We start from the raw sequence: 22,500 nt of genomic DNA on the forward strand, positions 1-22,500 counted from the left end.
AGGCTCCTTAACAGCTTCAACCCTCAAGCTCACGTGGCGTGGAGAAATAAGGCACTGTAGGGCACTGACGACTGGCAATGTTGCTAGCTAGCATGCTAAACATATCTAGCTAGCTAATGTTATCTGTTGTATCATTCCAAAAGGTTAGAGAGCTGGCTAGGTTATGGCTGGTTCTGGAGCTGGATTTGTCATAAGCATTTAGGGAAAACTTCACCACAGATGGATAGGGGAAACCAGATGGATAGGGGAAACCAGATGGACAGGGGAAACCAGATGGATAGGGGAAACCAGATGGACAGGGGAAACCAGATGGATAGGGGAAACCAGATGGATAGGGGAAACCAGATGGACAGGGGAAACCAGATGGATAGGGGAAACCAGATGGACAGGGGAAACCAGATGGATAGGGGAAACCAGATGGACAGGGAAACCAGATGGACAGGGGAAACCAGATGGACAGGGGAAACCAGATGGACAGGGGAAACCAGATGGATATGGGAAACCAGATGGATAGGGGAAACCAGATGGATATGGGAAACCAGATGGATAGGGGAAACCATTATCTTTGACTGCCATCAATTGTTATATACAAAGTTTTGTCATTTCCATAAATTGCGGCCACGCAGAAAGAATAAGATGAATCTCAGGTAATATGAACTAGCTGTTGAACGATTTGGTAATATGGATAGCCTAGCTGTTGAACGATTTGGTAATATGGATAGCCTAGCTGTTGAAAGGTTTGGTAATATGGATAGCCTAGCTGTTGAAAGGTTTTGGTAATATGGATAGCCTAGCTGTTGAAAGGTTTGGTAATATGGATAGCCTAGTGAAACGACTCCTCTCATGATGCATGCCGTAAAAGATATGTAACAACATGTTGAGAGCATCCGACACAAAACAAAACACCAATTCAAATGTAACAACAGCACAAAATATGTTCATTATAGGATAGAGACTGGTTTCTAGCTGCACCAATCAAAGCAGTCGGTCAAATGGTCAAAACCATTCATCTTGGAGTGACGGTCAATCATAATACTCAAATTGTACCGTTTAGAAAATATATTTATTTATATATTTAAAAAAAAAATACAGACTAGCTCAAAAATAATTGAAACTTGACAAGTTATCCAATGGATTGTGATCATTTGCTGGTTTAAAAAGACGAGGTGCAAAAAATATGGCTCAGGCGGCCAAGTGCTATGGCGAAAATCTCTCCGTCTCAGACAACGCAGTTTTATTAAACAGTGTTACTCAGCTCAGTCGCGACTCGCGGAGAGGAAGAACTTTGCAGGTGGTAAAAACATTCAAATGAAACCAAGTCCTGAAAAGGAATGTAGGGTTAAGAGTATTCACCCGTCATAGGGTACACTGAAAAGGTGCCACATCGGATTTCCCACTTCAAACCCAAATACATCAGACTTTGACAAAGAACATTTACTTAGATCCTTGTGCAACGTCATGGTTAAGCTATGGTCATTGTCTTTCAGCTGAAAAAAAGGCCATTTCTGCTCTAGTGGGCGTTCAAAGCAAAGTCTCACACACACACACACACACACACACACACACACACACACACACACACACACACACACACACACACACACACACACACACACACACAATGAAATCTTTAGCTCATGTTTCTTTAACTTTGTCTAATGCCTCGTTAGCCGCAGATCATCTGGACTAGGTATACAGCCAGCCCATCTGTCCATCTGTCTGGGAATATCTATCTGTCAGGCTAGCTGGCTGGCTCTTCAGCAGTTTGACTGTTCTGCTCAGCCTGCAGCCAAACTGTGGTTATAATCTAGATGATTTTATAGTATCAACCTTCTAAACCTCATAAACAGATCGACACAGCAGTCACTCCTCTCTGGCTCTGGCTGCTGCTCTCTTTCTTCCTCTCTTCTCTCTCTCTCCCACTCTTCCTTCATCTCCCTCCCTCCCTGGCATCGTGCGGCCAGGCCTTATCTAGTTTGTGCCACTATCGGGTGTTTGGGAAAGATAAGCTGCATTTGCATACGTGGAAATTCGTTCACTCTTTTGTTGCTGATAATTCTCCTGAAGATGAACTTCCTGTTTTACATACATTCACTGAAAATCTGCATAAGCACACGGTTATATTAACAGTACTGACCATTTCCCTAGAACATACAAAAAAACGATACACAACCGTGGCCCTAAACTTCAGCGCCACAGGTAACTTCCACAAAGCTGTGAACGATCTGAGAGACAAGGCAAGAAAGGCCTTATATGCCATCAAAAGGAAGATACAATTTTACATCCCAATTAGGATCTGACTAAAAATAATGGAATCAGTAAAATACCCATTGCCCTTCATGGTTCTGAGGTCTGGGGTCTGCTCACCAACCAAGAATTCACCAAATTGGACAAACATGAAATTGAGACTCCACATGCAGCATTCTGCAAAAATGTACACGTATACAACGTTAAACACCAAATAATACATGCAGAGCAGAATTAGGCCGAGACCCGCTAAATATCAAATGGGATAAACTGTCTCCCTCCATCTCTCTCCCATCTCTCTCCCCTCTCCATTTCTCTCCCCTCTCCATCTCTCTCCCATCTCCTCTCTCCCTCTAGTTCTCTCCCCTCTCCAATGCTCACCCATCTCCTAACTCTCTCAATCTCTCTCCCCTCTCCATCTCTCTCCCCTCTCCTCCATTTATCTCCACTCTCCTCCCTCGATCCCTCCCTCCCTCACTCCCGCACTCCCTCCCTCACTCCCGCACTCCCTCCCTCACGCCCTCCCTCCCGCACTCCCTCACTCCCACACTCCCTCCCTCACTCCCTCCCTCACTCCCTCACTCCCTCCCTCACTCCCACACTCCCTCCCTCACTCCCTCTCTCCCTCACTCCCGCACTCCCTCCCTCACTCCCGCACTCCCTCCCTCACGCCCTCCCTCCCTCCCGCACTCCCTCACTCCCACACTCCCTCCCTCACTCCCTCCCTCACTCCCACCCTCCCTCCCTCCCTCTATCACTATTATCTTCCCTCTCTCCATATATCTCTATTCTCTTCCCTCCTTCTCTCCATCTCTCTCCCCTCTCCTCCCTCCATCTCTCCATCGATCTCCCCTCTCCTCCCTCTCTCCATCTCGCTCCCATCTCCTCCCTCTCTCCATCTCTTCCCTCTCTTCCCTCTCTTCCCTCTCTCCATCTATCTCCATTATCCTCCCTCTTTCCATCTCTCTCCCCTCGCTCCATCTCTTCCATCTCTCTCCCCTCTCCCCCCCTCTCTTCTCTCCCTCCATCAATTCCCCTCTCCTCCCTCCCTCTCTCCATCTATCTCCATTCACCTCCCGATCTCCATCTGTCTCTCCTCCCTCCCTCTCTCCTCTCTCTCCTCCCTCTCTCCAACTCTCTCCCCTCCCTCCCTCCCTCCCTCCCTCCCTCCCTCCCTCCCTCCCTCCCTCCCTCCCTCCCTCCCTCCCTCCCTCCCTCCCTCCCTCCCTCCCTCTCTCCATCTATCTCCATTCACCTCCCGATCTCCATCTGTCTCTCCTCCCTCCCTCTCTCCTCTCTCTCCTCCCTCTCTCCAACTCTCTCCCCTCCCTCCCTCCCTCCCTCCCTCCCTCCCTCCCTCCCTCCCTCCCTCCCTCCCTCCCTCCCTCCCTCCCTCCCTCCCTCACTCCCTCCCTTCGTCTACCTCATCTCTCCTCCACCCCTCTCTATAATTGAGGGATCCATTACACCATTAGCCTTCTGGTTATTTTCAGGTTCAGAAAATGTGTGGGATGAACTGCTTTTTCCTGTTTGTGCATGTGAGTGTGTTGTGTGGGGGTGGTGTGTGTGCGTATGTGTGCGGGTGTGGTGTGATGTGTGTTTGGTGTGGGTGTGATTGTGTGTGTGTGTGATGTGTGTGTGGGGGGGGGGGGGTGATGTGTGTGTGTGTGTGTGTGGGTGTATGTGTGGTGTGTGGTGTGGGTTTGGTGTGTGTGTGATGTGTTTGTGTGTGTGTGGTGTGGGTGTGTGTGTGGTTGGGTGATATGTGTGTGTGTGGTGTGGGTTTGGTGTATGTGTGGGTGTGATGTGTTTGTGTTTGTGTGTGTGGTGTGGGTGTATGTGTGGTTGGGCGTTATGTGTGTGTGTGGTGTGTGTGTGTGGTGTGTGTGGATGTGGAGTGTTTGATGTGGGTGTGTGTGGTGTGGGTGTGGGTGTGATGTGTTTGTGTTTGTGGGTGTGGTGTGGGTGTGTATGTGTGGTTGGGCGTTATGTGTGTGTGTGTGTGTGTGTGTTTGTGTGTGTATGTGTGTGTGTGTGTGTGTGTGTGTGTGTGTGTGTGTGTGTGTGTGTGTGTGTGTGTGGTTGGGTGTTATGTGTGTGTGTGTGTGTGTGTGTGTGTGTGTGGTGTGGGTTTGGTGTGTGTGTGGGTGTGGGTGTGATGTGTTTGTGGGTGTGGTGTGGGTGTGTATGTGTGGTTGGGTGTTATGTGTGTGTGTGTGTGGTGTGTGTGGATGTGGTGTGTGTAGGTGTAGGTGTGATGTGTGTGTGTGTGTGTAGGGGCTTTTACCACAGGTGTATCAGACAGATCACATTGCTGAGTAACGGCATTTCAACTAAAATAATCTAACCGGGTCGTTAGATCAGCCCCTAATGTAGGGAGGAAGGAGAGAGAGATGGAGGGAGGGAGGGAGGAAGAGGGGAGAGAGATGGAGAGGGGAGAGAGATAGAGGGAGGGAGGGAGGGAGGGAGGGAGGGAGGGAGGGAGGGAGGGAGATGTAGAGAGGGAGGAGAGGGTAGAGAGATGGAGGGAGAGAGAGGAGAGAGATGAAGAGAAGGAGGAGAGGGAAGATAGATGGAGGGAGGAGAGGGGAGAGAGATGCAGGGAGGGAGGAGAGGGGAGAGAGATGGAGAGAGGGAGTAAAGGGGAGATAGAGGGAGTAAAGGGGAGAGAGATGGAGAGCGGGAGGAATGCTAGAGTAAGTAATTGCAATAGTATAGTAATGATGACTCTAATATGTCTGTACTACTAGTCTGTATCGGCCCTCATCAGTGAGTCTGTATCGGCCCTCATCAGTGACTCTGTATCGGCCCTCATCAGTGAGTCTCTATCGGCCCTCATCAGTGAGTCTGTATCGGCCCTCATCAGTGAGTCTCTATCGGCCCTCATCAGTGAGTCTGTATCGGCCCTCATCAGTGAGTCTCTATCGGCCCTCATCAGTGAGTCTGTATCGGCCCTCATCAGTGAGTCTCTATCGGCCCTCATCAGTGAGACTGTATCGGCCCTCATCAGTGAGTCTCTATCGGCCCTAATCATTCTACCAGTCTACCATTCTACCAGTCTACCATTCTACAAGTCTACCATTCTACCGGTCTACCATTCTACCGGTCTACCATTCTACCGGTCTACCATTCTATCGGTCTACATTCTACCTGTCTACCAGTCTACCGGTCTACCATTCTACCAGTCTACCATTCTACCGGGTCACCATTATACCGGTCTACCATTCTACCGGTCTACCATTCTACCGGTCTACCATTCTACCAGTCTACCATTCTACCAGTCTACCATTCTACCATTCTACCGGTCTACCATTCTACCAGTCTACCATTCTACCATTCTACCGGTCTACCATTCTACCAGTCTACCATTCTACCGGTCTACCATTCTACCGGTCTACCATTCTACCAGTCTACCATTCTACCAGTCTACAATTCTACCATTCTACCGGTCTACCAGTCTACCAGTCTACCATTCTACCAGTCTACCAGTCTACCATTCTACCAGTCTACCAGTCTACCATTCTACCAGTCTACCAGTCTACCATTCTACCAGTCTACCATTCTACCGGTCTACCAGTCTACCATTCTACCAGTCTACCATTCTACCAGTCTACCATTCTACCGGTCTACCAGTCTACCATTCTACCAGTCTACCATTCTACCAGTTTACCAGTCTACCAGTCTACCAGTCTACCAGTCTACCATTCTACCGGTCTACCATTCTACCAGTCTACCATTCTACCGGTCTACCAGTCTACCAGTCTACCATTCTACCGGTCTACCAGTCTACCATTCTACCGGTCTACCAGTCTACCAGTCTACCATTCTACCGGTCTACCAGTCTACCAGTCTACCATTCTACCGGTCTACCATTCTACCAGTCTACCATTCTACCGGTCTACCAGTCTACCAGTCTACCATTCTACCGGTCTACCATTCTACCGGTCTACCCTTGTGTAGAGAGAGAAGTCGGTTCTGTGCTCAACTAAGGCTGAGAAAGTGTGTGAATAAATCCCAGTGTTGCCAGTCTCTCCAGAGAGCAGAGCGTGTCTTGCATGGTAAGCAGCAGTAACATATTTATTAAGGCTTTTACTCACTGAAAACAGCTATAGAAAGCTTTAAAAGGCAGCTGAATTTAAAACTAACTTCCTAGTTGAAAACAGCTATAGAAAGCTTTAAAAGGCAGCTGAATTTAAAACTAACTTCCTAGTTGAAAACAGCTATAGAAAGCTTTAAAAGGCAGCTGAATTTAAAACTAACTTCCTAGTTGAAAACAGCTATAGAAAGCTTTAAAAGGCAGCTGAATTTAAAACTAACTTCCCTAGTTGAAAACAGCTATAGAAAGCTTTAAAAGGCAGCTGAATTTAAAACTAACTTCCCTAGTTGAAAGCAGCTGATGTTACATCGATATTAGTCCGGAAATATTGATTGTAGTGTAAAACTTTACTACAAAGTGTAAATAGCATCATTTTGGTGATAAAGTCAGTATCTTCCAAACTGAGATTTGCGAGATTTAGCTAAGCAGTTAAGTTCCTAGATCTGTGGTTATTTAACAGTTTTGTTTTGATTTCAACCCACAAGTACAGAATGGTAACACCTGTGGAGATCTGTCATGCACGGAGAAACAGCGGTGCGGGTTGAGTTCTATCCAATCACCTCCAGACAGTCAAATCAGGCTTTATTTGTATAGCACATTTCAGATATGAATTCAACGCACAGGAAAACACATGAATAAAGAAATAAGGGAAAATAAAAAGATGTACTACACAACAAACATGAGAGTATCAAAAACTAAAGAATAACAATAAAAACTGAAAGATTAAAAAAAAAACGGAAAAGCAAAGCTCAAAAGGTGTGTTTTAAGATCTCTTTTAAAAATGTCCACAGTGTCGGCCCCCCTCAGGTTCTCTGGCTGTTCCAGAGGCTGGGGGCATAATAACTAAAGGCTGTCTCTCCATGCCTCTTGGCCCCCCTCAGGTTCTCTGGCAGGTTATTCCAGAGCCTGGGGTCATAATAACTAAAGGCTGCCTCCCCATGCCTCTTGGCCCCCCTCAGGTTCTCTGGCAGGTTATTCCAGAGCCTGGGGTCATAATAACTAAAGGCTGCCTCCCCATGCCTCTTGGCCCCCCTCAGGTTCTCTGGCAGGTTATTCCAGAGCCTGGGGTCATAATAACTAAAGGCTGCCTCCCCATGCCTCTTGGCCCCCCTCAGGTTCTCTGGCAGGTTATTCCAGAGGATGGGGGCATAATAACTAAAGGCTGTCTCTCCATGCCTCTTGGTCCCCCTCAGGTTCTCTGGCAGGTTATTCCAGAGGCTGGGGTCATAATAACTAAAGGCTGTCTCTCCATGCCTCTTGGCCCCCCTCAGGTTCTCTGGCAGGTTATTCCAGAGGATGGGGGCATAATAACTAAAGGCTGTCTCTCCATGTCTCTTGGCCCCCCTCAGGTTCTCTGGCAGGCTGTTCCAGAGACTGGGGTCATAATAATTAAAGCCTGTCTCTCCATGCCTCTTGGCCCCCCTCAGGTTCTCTGGCAGGCTGTTCCAGAGACTGGGGTCATAATAACTAAAGGCTGTCTCTCCATGCCTCTTGGTACTGGGCTTTGGGATAGTTAAAAGGCCAGTACCAGAGGACCTCAGGGAACTACTGGGTATGTACATAACTTAAAAGTATGTCTGATATGTATTGTGGTGCACAATCGTGGATTGATTTACAAACCAATAGAAGAATCTTCAAATGAATTCTAAAACTCACAGGCAGTCAGTGCAGAAACTTTAAACCGGTGTAACGTGTCTGGTCTTGGTCAGTACATGTGCTGCAGCATTCTGTATGTTTTGCAGTTGACCAATGGCTTTCTTGGGTAGATCAGGGAGGAGAGTATTACAGTAGTCAAGCCTGCTTGTAATAAAAGCATGGATGAGTCTCTGTGAGAGAGAAATGGCAGCACCTTGACAATGCTCCTCAGGTGGTAAAAAGCTGTTTTGGTCACATTCCTAATGTGTGATTTGAAATTGAGTTCAGAATCTATAATGACACCTAGCTGAGACAGACCTGCCCGTTACACCTCGCCTCGGATTTGTTTACATAACACAACATGACGTTGCCAAGGTTATATTGAAAGAACACTTTACTGAGTGGCCACATGCTGATGTGTTTGATAGTGACCAGTCTGTTTGGGGCAAAATGACAATTGGCACGATGCCAAAATTCTAAACTCATTTCGCAAAGCATGTTGTGTCCCACCGCAAACTGTTTTGTAACACGATTCACTATGAAACACTGCCAGACAAACACACACTCTGGTAATAGATAGTGAGAGAGTTGGAAAAACAAAACGGCATGGTCCCCACCCGCGGGCTTCATGGACAGACACAGAGATAGAACATAGCTAGCCAGCTTGTGATTTTGGACCCTGATAAAGAGTGTAGCTTGTGCTTCCTTTACCACAGTTTGACAGCTTGCTGATGAACTTGTAGACATGTTCTCAGGAATCAGTCCTGAGCACAGCCAGCAGCAGCAGCAGCTCAATTCTCTCTAGAGTGCACTGACTATAGTTATCCTGCACATTGTTTAACTTGAGAAGTACTGCAACAAACACCAGCTAGATGTAAATTGCGTGACTTAAGGGCCGTCCACACCTAGAACAATTTAGTTCTTTTGATTATTATTATTTGTGTACTTGTTTGACATTTTAGCTGCAATGTTCAGAGCCACTAACACAAGTATTTCACTGCAATAACATCTCCTAAACTGTGTAAACGCCCAATAAACTTTCACTACATTTTTTGGTTTGATAATGATAACGACAACTATTTTAAAAAGTTTGATTTCCAGTGAAGTCCCCTGTGATGATTAAAAGGTTGACGACCAATCAAAAATGTTTTCGATTGGTTCTAGGTGTGCGAGGCTGCTCGGCAAGGAGAGGAGGCAGAGAGCACGGTAAACCTGCCTGAATAACTGGGCATGTGTGGGCATACTGCTGTTCACATGAACTATAGGATGACTTGGGAGAATGATCATTGGATGGTGGTGACACATTGATAAGATTCCAAACGAGGCCGTTATAAAAATGGAAATGACTTGCCAAAGCCTTGATTAACGACAACGAGGCATGCAAAAGCCTTGATTAACGACAACGAGGCATGCCAAAGCCTTGATTAATGACGAGGCATGCAAAAGCCTTAATTCACGACAACGAGACATGCAAAAGCCTTGAATAATGACAACGAGGCATGCAAAAGCCTTGATTAACGACAACGAGGCATGCAAAAGCCTTAATTCACGACAACGAGACATGCAAAAGCCTTGAATAATGACAACGAGACATGCAAAAGCCTTGAATAATGACAACGAGGCATGCAAAAGCCTTGATTAACGACAACGAGGCATGCAAAAATTAACATGCTGGCAAAAATATGCGCTGGCCAAATTGCATTTGTACTTGTATTGCTATACAGTTAAATAGGAGTTTCTATATAATACTCATTACATGGACTTTTACTATTACTTGTCACTGTGACAATGAAAACATCCCGAAAGCATTGAATAGTGTGCAAATGTTGTACACAGCGTGCAGTAGAAGGTTGCATAGAGCGTGCAGTAGAATGTTGTATACAGCGTGCAGTAGAATGTTGTATACAGCGTGCAGTAGAATGTTGTATACAGCGTGCAGTAGAATGTTGTATACAGCGTGCAGTAGAATGTTGTATACAGTGTGCAGTAGAATGTTGTATACAGCGTGCAGTAGAATGTTGTATACAGTGTGCAGTAGAATGTTGTACACAGCGTGCAGTATAATGTTGTATAAAGTGTGCAGTAGAATGTTGTACACAGCGTGCAGTAGAATGCATTGATCAGTTGATTGACAGGTGTAGCCTACTGTACAATGATAAGCTCTAGTGTGGAAGCTCATACATTTGTATTTTTACACCCCTCCCCAAGGGAGCCATTCTGCCTCTTGGTAAGGCCCTCATTCTAAATAAGAATGTGTTCTTAATTGACTGGCCTAATTAAATAAAGGTTAAATAAATGTGTTTTACAGTTAAGTATAGTTTATTATTATTGTCCTTGGTGTGTGGATGGCCCTGTGACAGTGTAAGGGGTTTACTAGGAGGTCGGTCACCTCAGGCCCTTAAGACTTAAGACCTCGGGAAAAACAGCAAAATCAATGACAGACTTCTTGATTTATCTTGACCTTTATCTATTTTTAAATTAAATGTTGCTACCGTGATTGAAGACAGACAAACAACAATAACCACTAAGGTACAATATAGGGAAAAGAACACAGCCACATCGACCCACACCCCCTAGACGCAACTCTTGTTTTTCTTTATGAGCAGCAGAAAAGCACAAGCGGAATCGGGGAGTTCAGCCGCACTTTAAGTTCTGCATTTAAAACTTGAAAGTGTGTGTGATGGGATATGTGTGTAGGTGGTCTGACACCATTCTGTGTGTGTGTGTATGTGTGTGTGTGTGTGTGTGTGTGTGTGTGTGTGTGTGTGTGTGTGTGTGTGTGTGTGTGTGTAAGTAAGTACGTGCTTTTCTTGACAGTAGGCCTACTGTAATCCATACAGCACATAGGATCATGAATCAACATATAGGTCGAAATCTCTCGAGTGAGATGGAACATACTGGCTTCTCTGATTTGATACAATATCTAATCAATCCTACTGGCCTTCAGTGTACACACACACACACACCCACACCCACACACACACACACACACACACACACACACACACACACACACACACACACCAATCACTGCAGGTTTATAAAGTTGGTAATGAAGATTTTACTATACTATTCACACACATGTACAAGCAGAGGCATTGAGGAAGGGAGAGACAGAGAGGAGAAAGAAAGAGAGGTAGGGAGAAATAGTGTGTGTTGTGTGGGCGAGGGAGAGAGAAAGAGAGGCAGAGAGAGAGAGATGGGAGATGGAGAGAAAGAACGAATGGTAAAAATTAAAAGAGATAAATCAATGAACCTGAACTATTCCGTGGCTGACTCATGATAACGAAAGCAATTTATTAGGCCGCTCTTTTCCCTCCGTCCATCCCTCATTCCCTCTCTCCCTCCGTCCATCCCTCTCTCCCTCCATCCATCCCTCATTCCCTCTCTCTCTCCCTCCATCCATCCCTCATTCCCTCTCTCCCTCTGTCCATCCCTCTCTCCCTCCATCCATCCCTCATTCCCTCTCTCTCCCTCCGTCCATCCCTCATTCCCTCTCTCCCTCCATTCCTCTCTCCCTCCGTCCCTCTCTCCCTCCCTCCGTCCCTCTCTCCCTCCCTCCGTCCCTCTCTCCCTCCATCCCCCCCTATCTCCATCCCTCTCTCCCTCCATCCCTCTCTCCCTCCGTCCCTCTCTCCCCCACTCTGCCCCTCCGTCCATCCCTCATTCCCTCTCCCTCCCTCTGTCCCTCTCTCCCTCCCTCTGTCCCTCTCTCCCTCCGTCCCTCTCTCCCTCCGTCCCTCTCTCCCTCCCTACTTTGGCCTGATCTTATTCTCTCCATTAATACCTACACCTTTCTTCTCATCAGACGCTAACAATTCTCTTAAACACAATAAAACACTCACTTAGGGTTGTTTGTTTTGCTCCCATGTTTCCTACACTTCCCTCTCATTTGCATATTAACCACAGGGTAATTTCCTGCTCGGCCAAAACACTAGTTGTTATATCTACTGATATGATATACACCTGGCATAGCCATGATCCATCTCTCTCTCCCTCTCTCCCCCTCTCTCTCTCTCTCACTCTCCCTGTCTCTCTCTATCCTCTCTCCTTCCCTATCTTTCTTTCTCTCTCTCTCTCCCTCGCTCTCCCTGTCTCTCTCTATCCTCTCTCCTTCCCTATCTTTCTTTCTCTCTCTCTCTCCCTCGCTCTCCCTGTCTCTCTCTATCCTCTCTCCTTCCCTATCTTTCTCTCTCTCTCATCACTCTTCAACTTCTGCCAGATCCAGTGAAGTAATTGAGTTGTTATTCCTGTTGAACTGTGGTTTTGAAGCATCACTCATCACCCAGTATCATCCATCACCTCCTACCCAGCACTATAGGACGAGTAACGGGAGGATGCAGAGTGATATGACAATTTGATCAGTCTTTCCTAGAGCCTATGAAACAAATGGTTGAAAGATATTGGTTGAGACATTATTTCTGGTAGGAAATGCCAGTAGATGCTACAGCTCCTCACAACATAAAGCCTATAGAGATGTATTATCCACTCTTTAGTAGCTTGAGTAGCTTATAGAAACCACCAAATGTAACTCCATTCTGAGGTTCAGTCTGCTTCCTGAAGCCAGTCAACAGTTTGAGTCTGCTTCCTGTAGCCTGTCAACAGTTTGAGTCTACTTCCTGTAGCCTGTCAACAGTTTGAGTCTGCTTCCTGTAGCCTGTCAACAGTTTGAGTCTACTTCCTGTAGCCTGTCAACAGTTTGAGTCTACTTCCTGTAGCCTTTCAACAGTTTGAGTCTACTTCCTGTAGCCTTTCAACGTTGTATTGACACAGAGCACATATCAGCTCTGGCCTGGGTGACTGTAATGCTAGCTGGAAGGGAAGGGAGGATGGGGGAGAGATATAGAGCGAAAGAGAACGAGAGAGAGACAGAGTGAGAGAGAGTGAGAGAGAGAGAGAGAGAGAGAGAGAGGGAGACTGCCTGCCTGCCTGGCAGGGTAACCTACTGACACCTTTTAGTGAATGTTGTCTCTCAAGGCTCCACTTTAACACTTAGATACTGGGGTCTGAGCCCCAGCATGTGTGTGTGTGTGTGTGTGTGTGTGTGTGTGTGTGTGTGTGTGTGTGTGTGTGTGTGTGTGTGTGTGTGTGTGTGTGTGTGTGTGTGTGTGTGTGTGTGTGTGTGTGTGTGTGTGTGTGTGTGTGTGTGTGTGTGTGTGTGTGTGTTACTGGTAACTGCCATTACTGATCCGAAGTGTGCTGAGCACTTGCTGAGAGAACATATGTTACTCACTAGCACCCTGGGTGTGTCTCGCCACAGATGGATGGCCAGGGTCCTCAGCCCAGAGTGGCGTCTGTGGAGATGCCTGAACGGTTTTATGGAGCGGAACACTCCTGAGGAGAGGCAGGGTGGCACCTCCAGAACACACACACACACACAGACGTATGCAAAACATACACACACAGTGGTCATATGCGTATGTCCAACATGATTTCTACTAGCATTACAAATACAAGGTGTTTCAGTCATTTAGATGTTTGTGTCCCTGGCCTGTCTGTGAGAGGGTTTCTGACTGAATGATGACTGGGCACCTATTCACTCCTTTTAATCAGAGCCATATGAGGCTGGTCCAAATTATTGCACTTTGTTTGGAAAAGGTTGCCATTTGGGAAGCAGTCTGGAAAAAGTCTCTGTGAATAAAGATGAATGTCTGATCAGCCACACCCAACCATTACATCTGTGAATATCCACACTGAGATATTGAGTTGGCTGGGATATAAAGCCTGGCCTGTATCTATAAAAAGACCCCAGTCACTCACACAATACCAGCTGCCAAGCGTCATATGAGCAGACACGCCAGCGAGACATCACACACACACACGCACGCACACATATACAGGCAATAGAGCTAGGGCAGTCCTGTGTCAGTGTTCAACATGAGAATAACAGCAGAATGGAGCTCCTGCTGAGTTCATCAGGCTGAGTTCATGATGCTGAGTTCACAGTTCATCCGGCTGAGATCATAGTTCATCAGGCTGAGTTCATCAGGCTGAGTTCACAGTTCATCAGGCTGAGTTCATAGTTCATAATTCTGAGTTCATAGTTCATAATGCTGAGTTCATAATTCTGAGTTCATAGTTCATAATGCTGAGTTTATAGATCATCATGCTGAGTTCATAGATCATCATGCTGAGTTCATAGATCATCATGCTGAGTTCATAATGTTGAGTTCATAGTTCATAATGCTGAGTTCATAATGTTGAGTTCATAATGCTGAGTTCATAATGCTGAGTTCATAGTTCATAATACTGAGTTCATAGTTCATAATGCTGAGTTCATAGTTCACAATGCTGAGTTCATAGTTCATAATGCTGAGTTCATAGTTCATCATGCTGAGTTCATAATGCCGAGTTCATAATGCCGAGTTCATATTTTATAATGCTGAGCTCATAATGCTGAGCTCATAATGCTGAGTTCATAATGCTGAGTTCATAATGCCGAGTTCATATTTTATAATGCTGAGCTCATAATGCTGAGTACATAATGCTGAGTTCATAGTTCATCATGCTGAGTTCATAATGCTGAATTCATAATGCTGAGTTCATAGTTCATAATGCTGAGTTCATAATGCTAAGTTCATAATGCTGAGTTCATAATGCTAAGTTCATAATGCTGAGTTCATAATGCTGAGTTCATAGTTCACAATGCTGAGTTCATAATGCTGAGTTCATAATGCTGAGTTCATAGTTCATAATGCTGAGTTCATAATGCTGAGTTCATAATGCTGAGTTCATAGTTCATAATGCTGAGTTCATCATGCTGAGTTCATCATGCTGAGTTCATAATGCTGAGTTCATAATGCTGAGTTCATAATGCTGAGTTCATAATGCTAAGTTCATAATGCTGAGTTCATAATGTTGAGTTCATAATCCTGAGTTCATAATGCTAAGTGCATAATGCTGAGTTCATAATGCCGAGTTCATAGTTCATAATGCTGAGTTCATAATGCCGAGTTCATAGTTCATAATGCTGAGTTCATAATGCTGAGTTCATAATGTTGAGTTCATAGTTTATAATGCTGAGTTCATAATGCTGAGTTCATAATGTTGAGTTCATAGTTCATAATGCTGAGTTCATAATGTTGAGTTCATAATGCTGAGTTCATAATGCTGAGTTCATAATGCTGAGTTCATAGTTCACAATGCTGAGTTCATAATGCTGAGTTCATAATGCTAAGTTAATATTGCTGAGTTCATAATGCTAAGTTCATAGTTCATAATGCTGAGTTCATAATGCTGAGTTCATAATGCTGAGTTCATAGTTCATAATGCTGAGTTCATCATGCTGAGTTCATAATGCTGAGTTCATAATGCTGAGTTCATAGTTCATAATGCCGAGTTCATAATGCTGAGTTCATAATGCTGAGTTCATAGTTCATAATGCTGAGTTCATAATGCTGAGTTCATAATGCTAAGTTCATAATGCTGAGTTCATAATGTTGAGTTCATAATCCTGAGTTCATAGTGCATAATGCTGAGTTCATAATGCCGAGTTCATAGTTCATAATGCTGAGTTCATAATGCTGAGTTCATAGTTCATAATGCTGAGTTCATAATGCTGAGTTCATAATGTTGAGTTCATAGTTTATAATGCTGAGTTCATAATGCTGAGTTCATAATGTTGAGTTCATAGTTCATAATGCTGAGTTCATAATGTTGAGTTCATAATGCTGAGTTCATAATGCTGAGTTCATAATGCTGAGTTCATAATGCTGAGTTCATAGTTCATAATACTGAGTTCATAGTTCATAATACTGAGTTCATAGTTCACAATGCTGAGTTCATAGTTCATAATGCTGAGTTCATAGTTCATAATGCTGAGTTCATAGATCATAATGCTGAGTTCATAGTTCACAATGCTGAGTTCATAGTTCATAATGCTGAGTTCATAGTTCACAATGCTGAGTTCATAGTTCATAATGCTGAGTTCATAGTTCATAATGCTGAGTTCATAATGCTGAGTTCATATTTTATAATGCTGAGCTCATAATGCTGAGTTCATAGTTCATAATGCTGAGTTCATCATGCTGAGTTCATAATGCTGAGTTCATAATGTTGAGTTCATAGTTCATAATGCTGAGTTCATCATGCTGAGTTCATAATGCTAAGTTCATAATGCTGAGTTCATAGTTCATAATGCTGAGTTCATAGTTCATAATGTTGAGTTCATAATGCCGAGTTCATAGTTCATAATGTTGAGTTCATAATGCTGAGTTCATAGTTCATAATGTTGAGTTCATAATGCCGAGTTCATAGTTCATAATGCTGAGTTCATATTTTATAATGCTGAGCTCATAATGCTGAGTACATAATGCTGAGTTCATAGTTCATCATGCTGAGTTCATAATGCTGAGTTGATAGTTCATAATGCTGAGTTCATAATGCTGAGGTCATAGTTCATAATGCTGAGTTCATAGTTCATAATGCTGAGTTCATAGTTCATAATGCTGAGTTCATAGTTTATAGTGCTGAGTTCATAATGCTGAGTTCATAGTTCATCATGCTCAGATCATGTTGCTGAGACCACAATTCATTATGTTTAGATCATAGTTCATCAGGCTGAGTTCATAGTACTCATGCTGAGTTCATAGTTCATCAGGCTGAGTTCATAATGCTGAGTTCATAGTTCATCATGCTGAGTTCATAGTTCATCATGCTCAGATCATGTTGCTGAGTCCACAATTCATTATGCTTAGATCATAGTTCATCAGGCTGAGTTCATAGTACTCATGCTGAGTTCATAGTTCATCAGGCTGAGTTCAAAATGCTGAGTTCATAGTTCATCGTGCTGAGTTCATAGTTCTCATGCTGAGTTCATAGTTCATAATGCTAAGATCCTAACTCAGCATGACTCAGCATGATGAACTATGTACTCAGCTTGATGAACTATGTACTCAGCATGATGAACTATGTACTCAGCATGATGAACTATGTACTCAGCATGATGAACTATGAACAGCATGATGAACTATGAACAGCTTGATGAAATCTGAACTCAGCCACACACACACACACAAACACACACACACACACTCTCCTGCTGACATTCAGAAGAGTATAACGACTGCCATCTCACTCCATCTCTAAATAATGTAACCTGCATCATTATCACCATTGTCTACCAGGCAGAGATAGACTGCCACACACACACACACACACACACACACACACACACACACACACACACACACACACACACACACACACACACACACACACACACACACACACACACACACACACACACACACACACACAGAGAGAGACACACACACTGTCTAAATTCAGTTCCGCTCTGCTCCACGGTCTCTCTCTCAAAGCTGTTATCATTGTTATCATACAGAAGCTAATGAATTAACACGCTAGTCAGATGCTGACATCCTCTCCTCTCTTTTGCCTCCGCCTCTCTCCATATCTCTTTCCTTCATCATCCTCTCCTCTCTTTCCATGAAGTGCTCTTTCTCCGTTGTCTGCTGGCACTTTTTGCACCCCAAGGTCAGACTCATAATTGCCAAACATAATTTAACGGTTTTTGGACAATCTAGGGCCATTCTAATTAACACGCGAATATTTGAGTATTTCCCCCGTGACGACAGTTAGCCTGGTCACGCACTTACACACACACACATCACACTTCCCCCTCACACACACACACATCACACTTCCCCCTCACACACACACACACACACACACACACACACACACACACACACACACACACACACACACACACACACACACACACACACACACACACACACACACACACACACACACACACACACACACACATCCCCCTCTCACATACACACACACACACACACACACACACACACACACACACACACACACACATCACACTTCCCCCTCACTCACACACACACACACACATCCCCCTCTCACATACACACACACACACACACACACACACATATCAGTTCATTTCAAGGTGTGCAGATAGCGTCAGAGGGTGTCACAGATACATTTTCCCCCCTGAGAGAATGCCTATGAAGAGAGTTCCACCCTGGGAGCTAGATGGCCATTCTATACACACAACACACACACACACACGTGCACACACACGCGCACACACACAGGTGTGTTACCTGATGCTGCTCATACTTCCACCGGTCTCAGAGCCCAGTTTGCATCTCTCCAGCTGGGTAGCTACAATCTGTCTCTCTGCCTCCAGCTCACGGGTCAGCCTCTCAAACTGCAACTCCTTCAAGAGAAAGATAGATAGACACAAATGAACACACAGATCCAGCATGCAGCACAACACGAACACACAGCTTGCAGGTCTGTCTCAACAATGTAACTGTTTTTCTCCTGTGAAGATCTTCACAGGAAGAATTACATGTGTGTGCAACACGATCTCCTGTTTTTACCAATTTTACAAATTCGTTGACGTTTATCCACGTTTCTCCAAACGTCAAATTCCGTAGTTGATGCAAACGTCAAATTTCAAAGTGTTTTTAAGTTAAGGGTTAATGTTTTTGATACGGCTAAAAGTGTAGACACTCATTCTGAATGGTTAAGGTTTTGGATAGGGTTAAAACAATAAGTTTAGGCCCTCATTCTGAATGGTTAAGGTTTTGGATAGGGTTAAAACAATAAGTTTAGGCCCTCATTCTGAATGGTTAAGGTTTTGGATAGGGTTAAAACAATAAGTTTAGGCCCTCATTCTGAATGGTTAAGGTTTTGAATTAGAGTTAAAAACAAAAAAGTTAAAAACAACTGTGATTGAACTTTTATAAAATAGAATTGAATTGAACCTTTATTTAACATGTGACCTTTGGATCCAGAGTCATGTGACCTTTGGATCCAGAGTCATGTGACCTTTGGATCCAGAGTCATGTGATTACACCCATCTGCCTCTCCCACCGACAACGCCCCAGCAAAACCCAAGCCTACTTGATGGTAAAAGCGCTCACTGTTGCCCCCCAGTGGTCGATTCGAAAGGCATTTCCCAGCGTCCTTAGGACATGGACAGACGTCCAATCTTGAGCGTTCTGGCTGGTGTACGTATGGGTTGCAGCAGCTGATGCATTAGGTCTTTAAGTGACTCAATGGCATAACATAATAGTAAAGCTTATTGTGAAATAAAACACAGATTACTTATTCGAAATTCAAGACCACAACACGAACTTTTTGTGTGTGTATTACACATTTTTAGTCACAACGCATTTGTGTACTTTAAACAAATTATAATTTGATGAGGCTAACATTAGCTAGGCTAGGTAGGTGGCTAATGTTAGCTAGGCTAGGGGTTAAGGTTAGGGTTAGGGGGTAAAGGTTAGGTTTAGGGGTTAAGGGTTAATGTTAGGCAACATGCTAGCTAAGTTGTTAAATGGTTAAGGTTAGGGTTAGGGGGTAAAGGTTAGGTTTAGGGATTAAGGGTTAATGTTAGGCAACATGCTAGCTAAGTTGTTAAATGGTTAAGGTTAGGGTTAGGGGGTAAAGGTTAGGTTTAGGGGTTAAGGGTTAATGTTAGGCAACATGCTAGCTAAGTTGTTAAATGGTTACGGTTAGGGTTAGGGGGTAAAGGTTAGGTTTAGGGGTTAAGGGTTAATGTTAGGCAACATGCTAGCTAAGTTGTTAAATGGTTAAGGTTAGGGCTAGGGGGTAAAGGTTAGGTTTAGGGGTTAAGGGTTAATGTTAGGCAACATGCTAGCTAAGTTGTTAAATGGTTACGGTTAGGGTTAGGGGGTAAAGGTTAGGTTTAGGGGTTAAGGGTTAATGTTAGGCAACATGCAAGCTAAGTTGTTAAATGGTTAAGGTTAGGGCTAGGGGGTAAAGGTTAGGTTTAGGGGTTAAGGGTTAATGTTAGGCAACATGCTAGCTAAGTTGTTAAATGGTTAAGGTTAGGGTTAGGGGGTAAAGGTTAGGTTTAGGGGTTAAGGGTTAATGTTAGGCAACATGCTAGCTAAGTTGTTAAATGGTTAAGGTTAGGGTTAGGGGGTAAAGGTTAGGTTTAGGGGTTAAGGGTTAATGTTAGGCAACATGCTAGCTAAGTTGTTAAATGGTTAAGGTTAGGGCTAGGGGGTAAAGGTTAGGTTTAGGGGTTAAGGGTTAATGTTAGGCAACATGCTAGCTAAGTTGTTAAATGGTTAAGGTTAGGGTTAGGGGGTAAAGGTTAGGTTTAGGGGTTAAGGGTTAATGTTAGGCAACATGCTAGCTAAGTTGTTAAATGGTTAAGGTTAGGGTTAGCTAATATGTTTAGTAGTTGCAAAGTAGCTGAAAAGTAGTAAGTAGTTTGTCGTGGAAGATTCAGAATTTGTTGGTAAAATATGTAAGATGTTTTATATTCATCAAATGTGTGTAAGTTACTTCTCATCAGAATGGTATTTTTGTATAATACTGTAGCGAGGTTGCAGTTATCTGTTCTATGTCAAGACTAAGTTGCTTGGGCCGCAGAGAGGGGAGAGGTCAAAGTGTCATCATGTGTAAACATATATTTTGCTCCACAATGTCTGTGTGCCAGTCAGTGTGTCTGTGTGATCTTGTCCAGAATTGGTTGTATTTAGAATTGGTTGTATCTAAATGACAATTTGATATATGCCTGTTGATATGGAGGATTGGTTTATGGTTCTGAGGTTGAGAGAGGAGACAAAGCTGAACAATGAATTATGCCGATGCTGTCTTATCCTGTGTATCTTTGCTATAAAGGATCCCATTTGCCATTGTGTTGGGACTCTTAACTTTTCATTAGAGATACTGAACTGTTGAAAGTCAAAATGCTATTGCAATGTGGAAGGGGCTCTCAGAGAATTCATTGAGAGACACTGAATTACCTGAGAGTCACCGGATTGTGATAGAGCTGATAAAATTAAAGATGGACTTTGATAACTAACTCTGACTTGTGTTGTGGTTTGCTCCCATGATTTGGTAAATAGAGGAAATTTCCACGACAAAGTTGCTATTATTACAAAGTTGCTATTAGCTAAAATGCTAAAGTTGTCCGTGATGAGATTTTTACACACAACCTCTGGGTTGCTAGACTTTCGCACCCTCCCTGACCAACCTCCCCGACCAACCTCCCTGACCAACCTCCCTGACCACCCTCCCTGACCAACCTCCCCGACCAACCTCCCCGACCAACCACCCCGACCAACCTCCCCGACCAACCTCCCCGACCAACCTCCCCGACCACCCTCCCTGACCAACCTCCCCGACCAACCTCCCCGACCACCCTCCCCGACCAACCTCCCCGACCACCCTCCCCGACCAACCTCCCCGACCAACCTCCCCGACCAACCTCCCCGACCACCCTCCCCGACCAACCTCCCCGACCAACCTCCCCGACCAACCTCCCCGACCAACCTCCCTGACCAACCTCCCTGACCACCCTCCCTGACCAACCTCCCCGACCAACCTCCCCGACCAACCACCCCGACCAACCTCCCCGACCAACCTCCCCGACCACCCTCCCCGACCAACCTCCCCGACCAACCTCCCCGACCACCCTCCCCGACCAACCTCCCCGACCACCCTCCCCGACCAACCTCCCCGACCAACCTCCCCGACCAACCTCCCCGACCACCCTCCCCGACCAAACTCCCCGACCAACCTCCCCGACCAACCTCCCCGACCACCCTCCCCGACCAACCTCCCCGACCAACCTCCCCGACCAACCTCCCTCCTATAAATTCTGTCTTAAGTAACCTACTGTCTTTATCTGTGATCACTCTATACAAAATCATGAACTGCACACAAAAATGTACTTTTTCATGTGCCTGTCACAAATTTCCAATAAGCAATTTGTGTCTATTTTACAATAGTCTGTAATACAGGGTTGTATTGGCAGTCCTCCATATCAGTCTCCAACGCCATCAGCTAGAACTAAATCTGATGAGGTTCACACTGGAAACCTGTGTGTGTTTGGTTTAATCACAGCCAGGCAGAAGCAGATCGATAGTGCACTGATCTCCACACCTATGAATGGGTTTGTGTGTGTGTGTGTGTGTGTGGAGTCCGTGTGTGCAGTGTGTCTGTGTGTAAAGTGTGTGTGTGTGTGTGTAAAGTGTGTGTGTGTGTGTGTGTGTGTGTGTGTGTGTGTGTGTGTGTGTGTGTGTGTGTGTGTGTGTGTGTGTGTGTGTGTGTGCACCTCTGTGTGTAAAGTGTGTGTGTGTGTGTATGTGTGTGTGTGCACCTCTGTGTGTAAAGTGTGTGTGTGTGTGTGTGTGAACCTCTGTGTGTAAAGTGTGTGTGTGTGTGTGGAGTCCGTGTGTGCAGTGTGTGTGTGTGTGTATGTGTGTGTGTGCACCTCTGTGTGTAAAGTGTGTGTGTGTGTAAATTGTGTGTGTGTGTGTGTATGTATAAGATTGATTTTTGAAAGCCATTTGAGGTGCTGAATGAGTTGATCCCCTGACACAATCTGAAATCCCACCACACCCCAAATCCCTTATTTTCCCCCCACCCCAACACATGCACCCAGTACACCCCAGCTCATAGCCCTCTCCTCCTCTCATCTCCTCTCACCAATCCCCTCCTCTGCTTCCTTGTCTACCCTCTCTTCACCA

At 44.9% G+C, this 22,500-nt stretch overlaps 1 protein-coding gene across 1 annotated transcript in view; it reads right to left on the reverse strand.

Annotated features, from left to right (window-relative positions):
- The window catches only part of LOC109900120 (catenin delta-2), a 591,443-nt gene that overhangs the window by 390,336 nt on the left and 178,607 nt on the right, over positions 1-22,500 (reverse strand). Inside the window, exon 3 of the mRNA XM_031835028.1 lies at positions 18,085-18,200. Coding sequence (XP_031690888.1) covers positions 18,085-18,200 — 116 coding nt within the window. The remainder of the gene's footprint in view (positions 1-18,084; positions 18,201-22,500) is intronic.

Source organism: Oncorhynchus kisutch, linkage group LG11 (genome assembly GCF_002021735.2).
Source record: "Oncorhynchus kisutch isolate 150728-3 linkage group LG11, Okis_V2, whole genome shotgun sequence".
Lineage (NCBI taxonomy): Eukaryota > Metazoa > Chordata > Actinopteri > Salmoniformes > Salmonidae > Oncorhynchus > Oncorhynchus kisutch.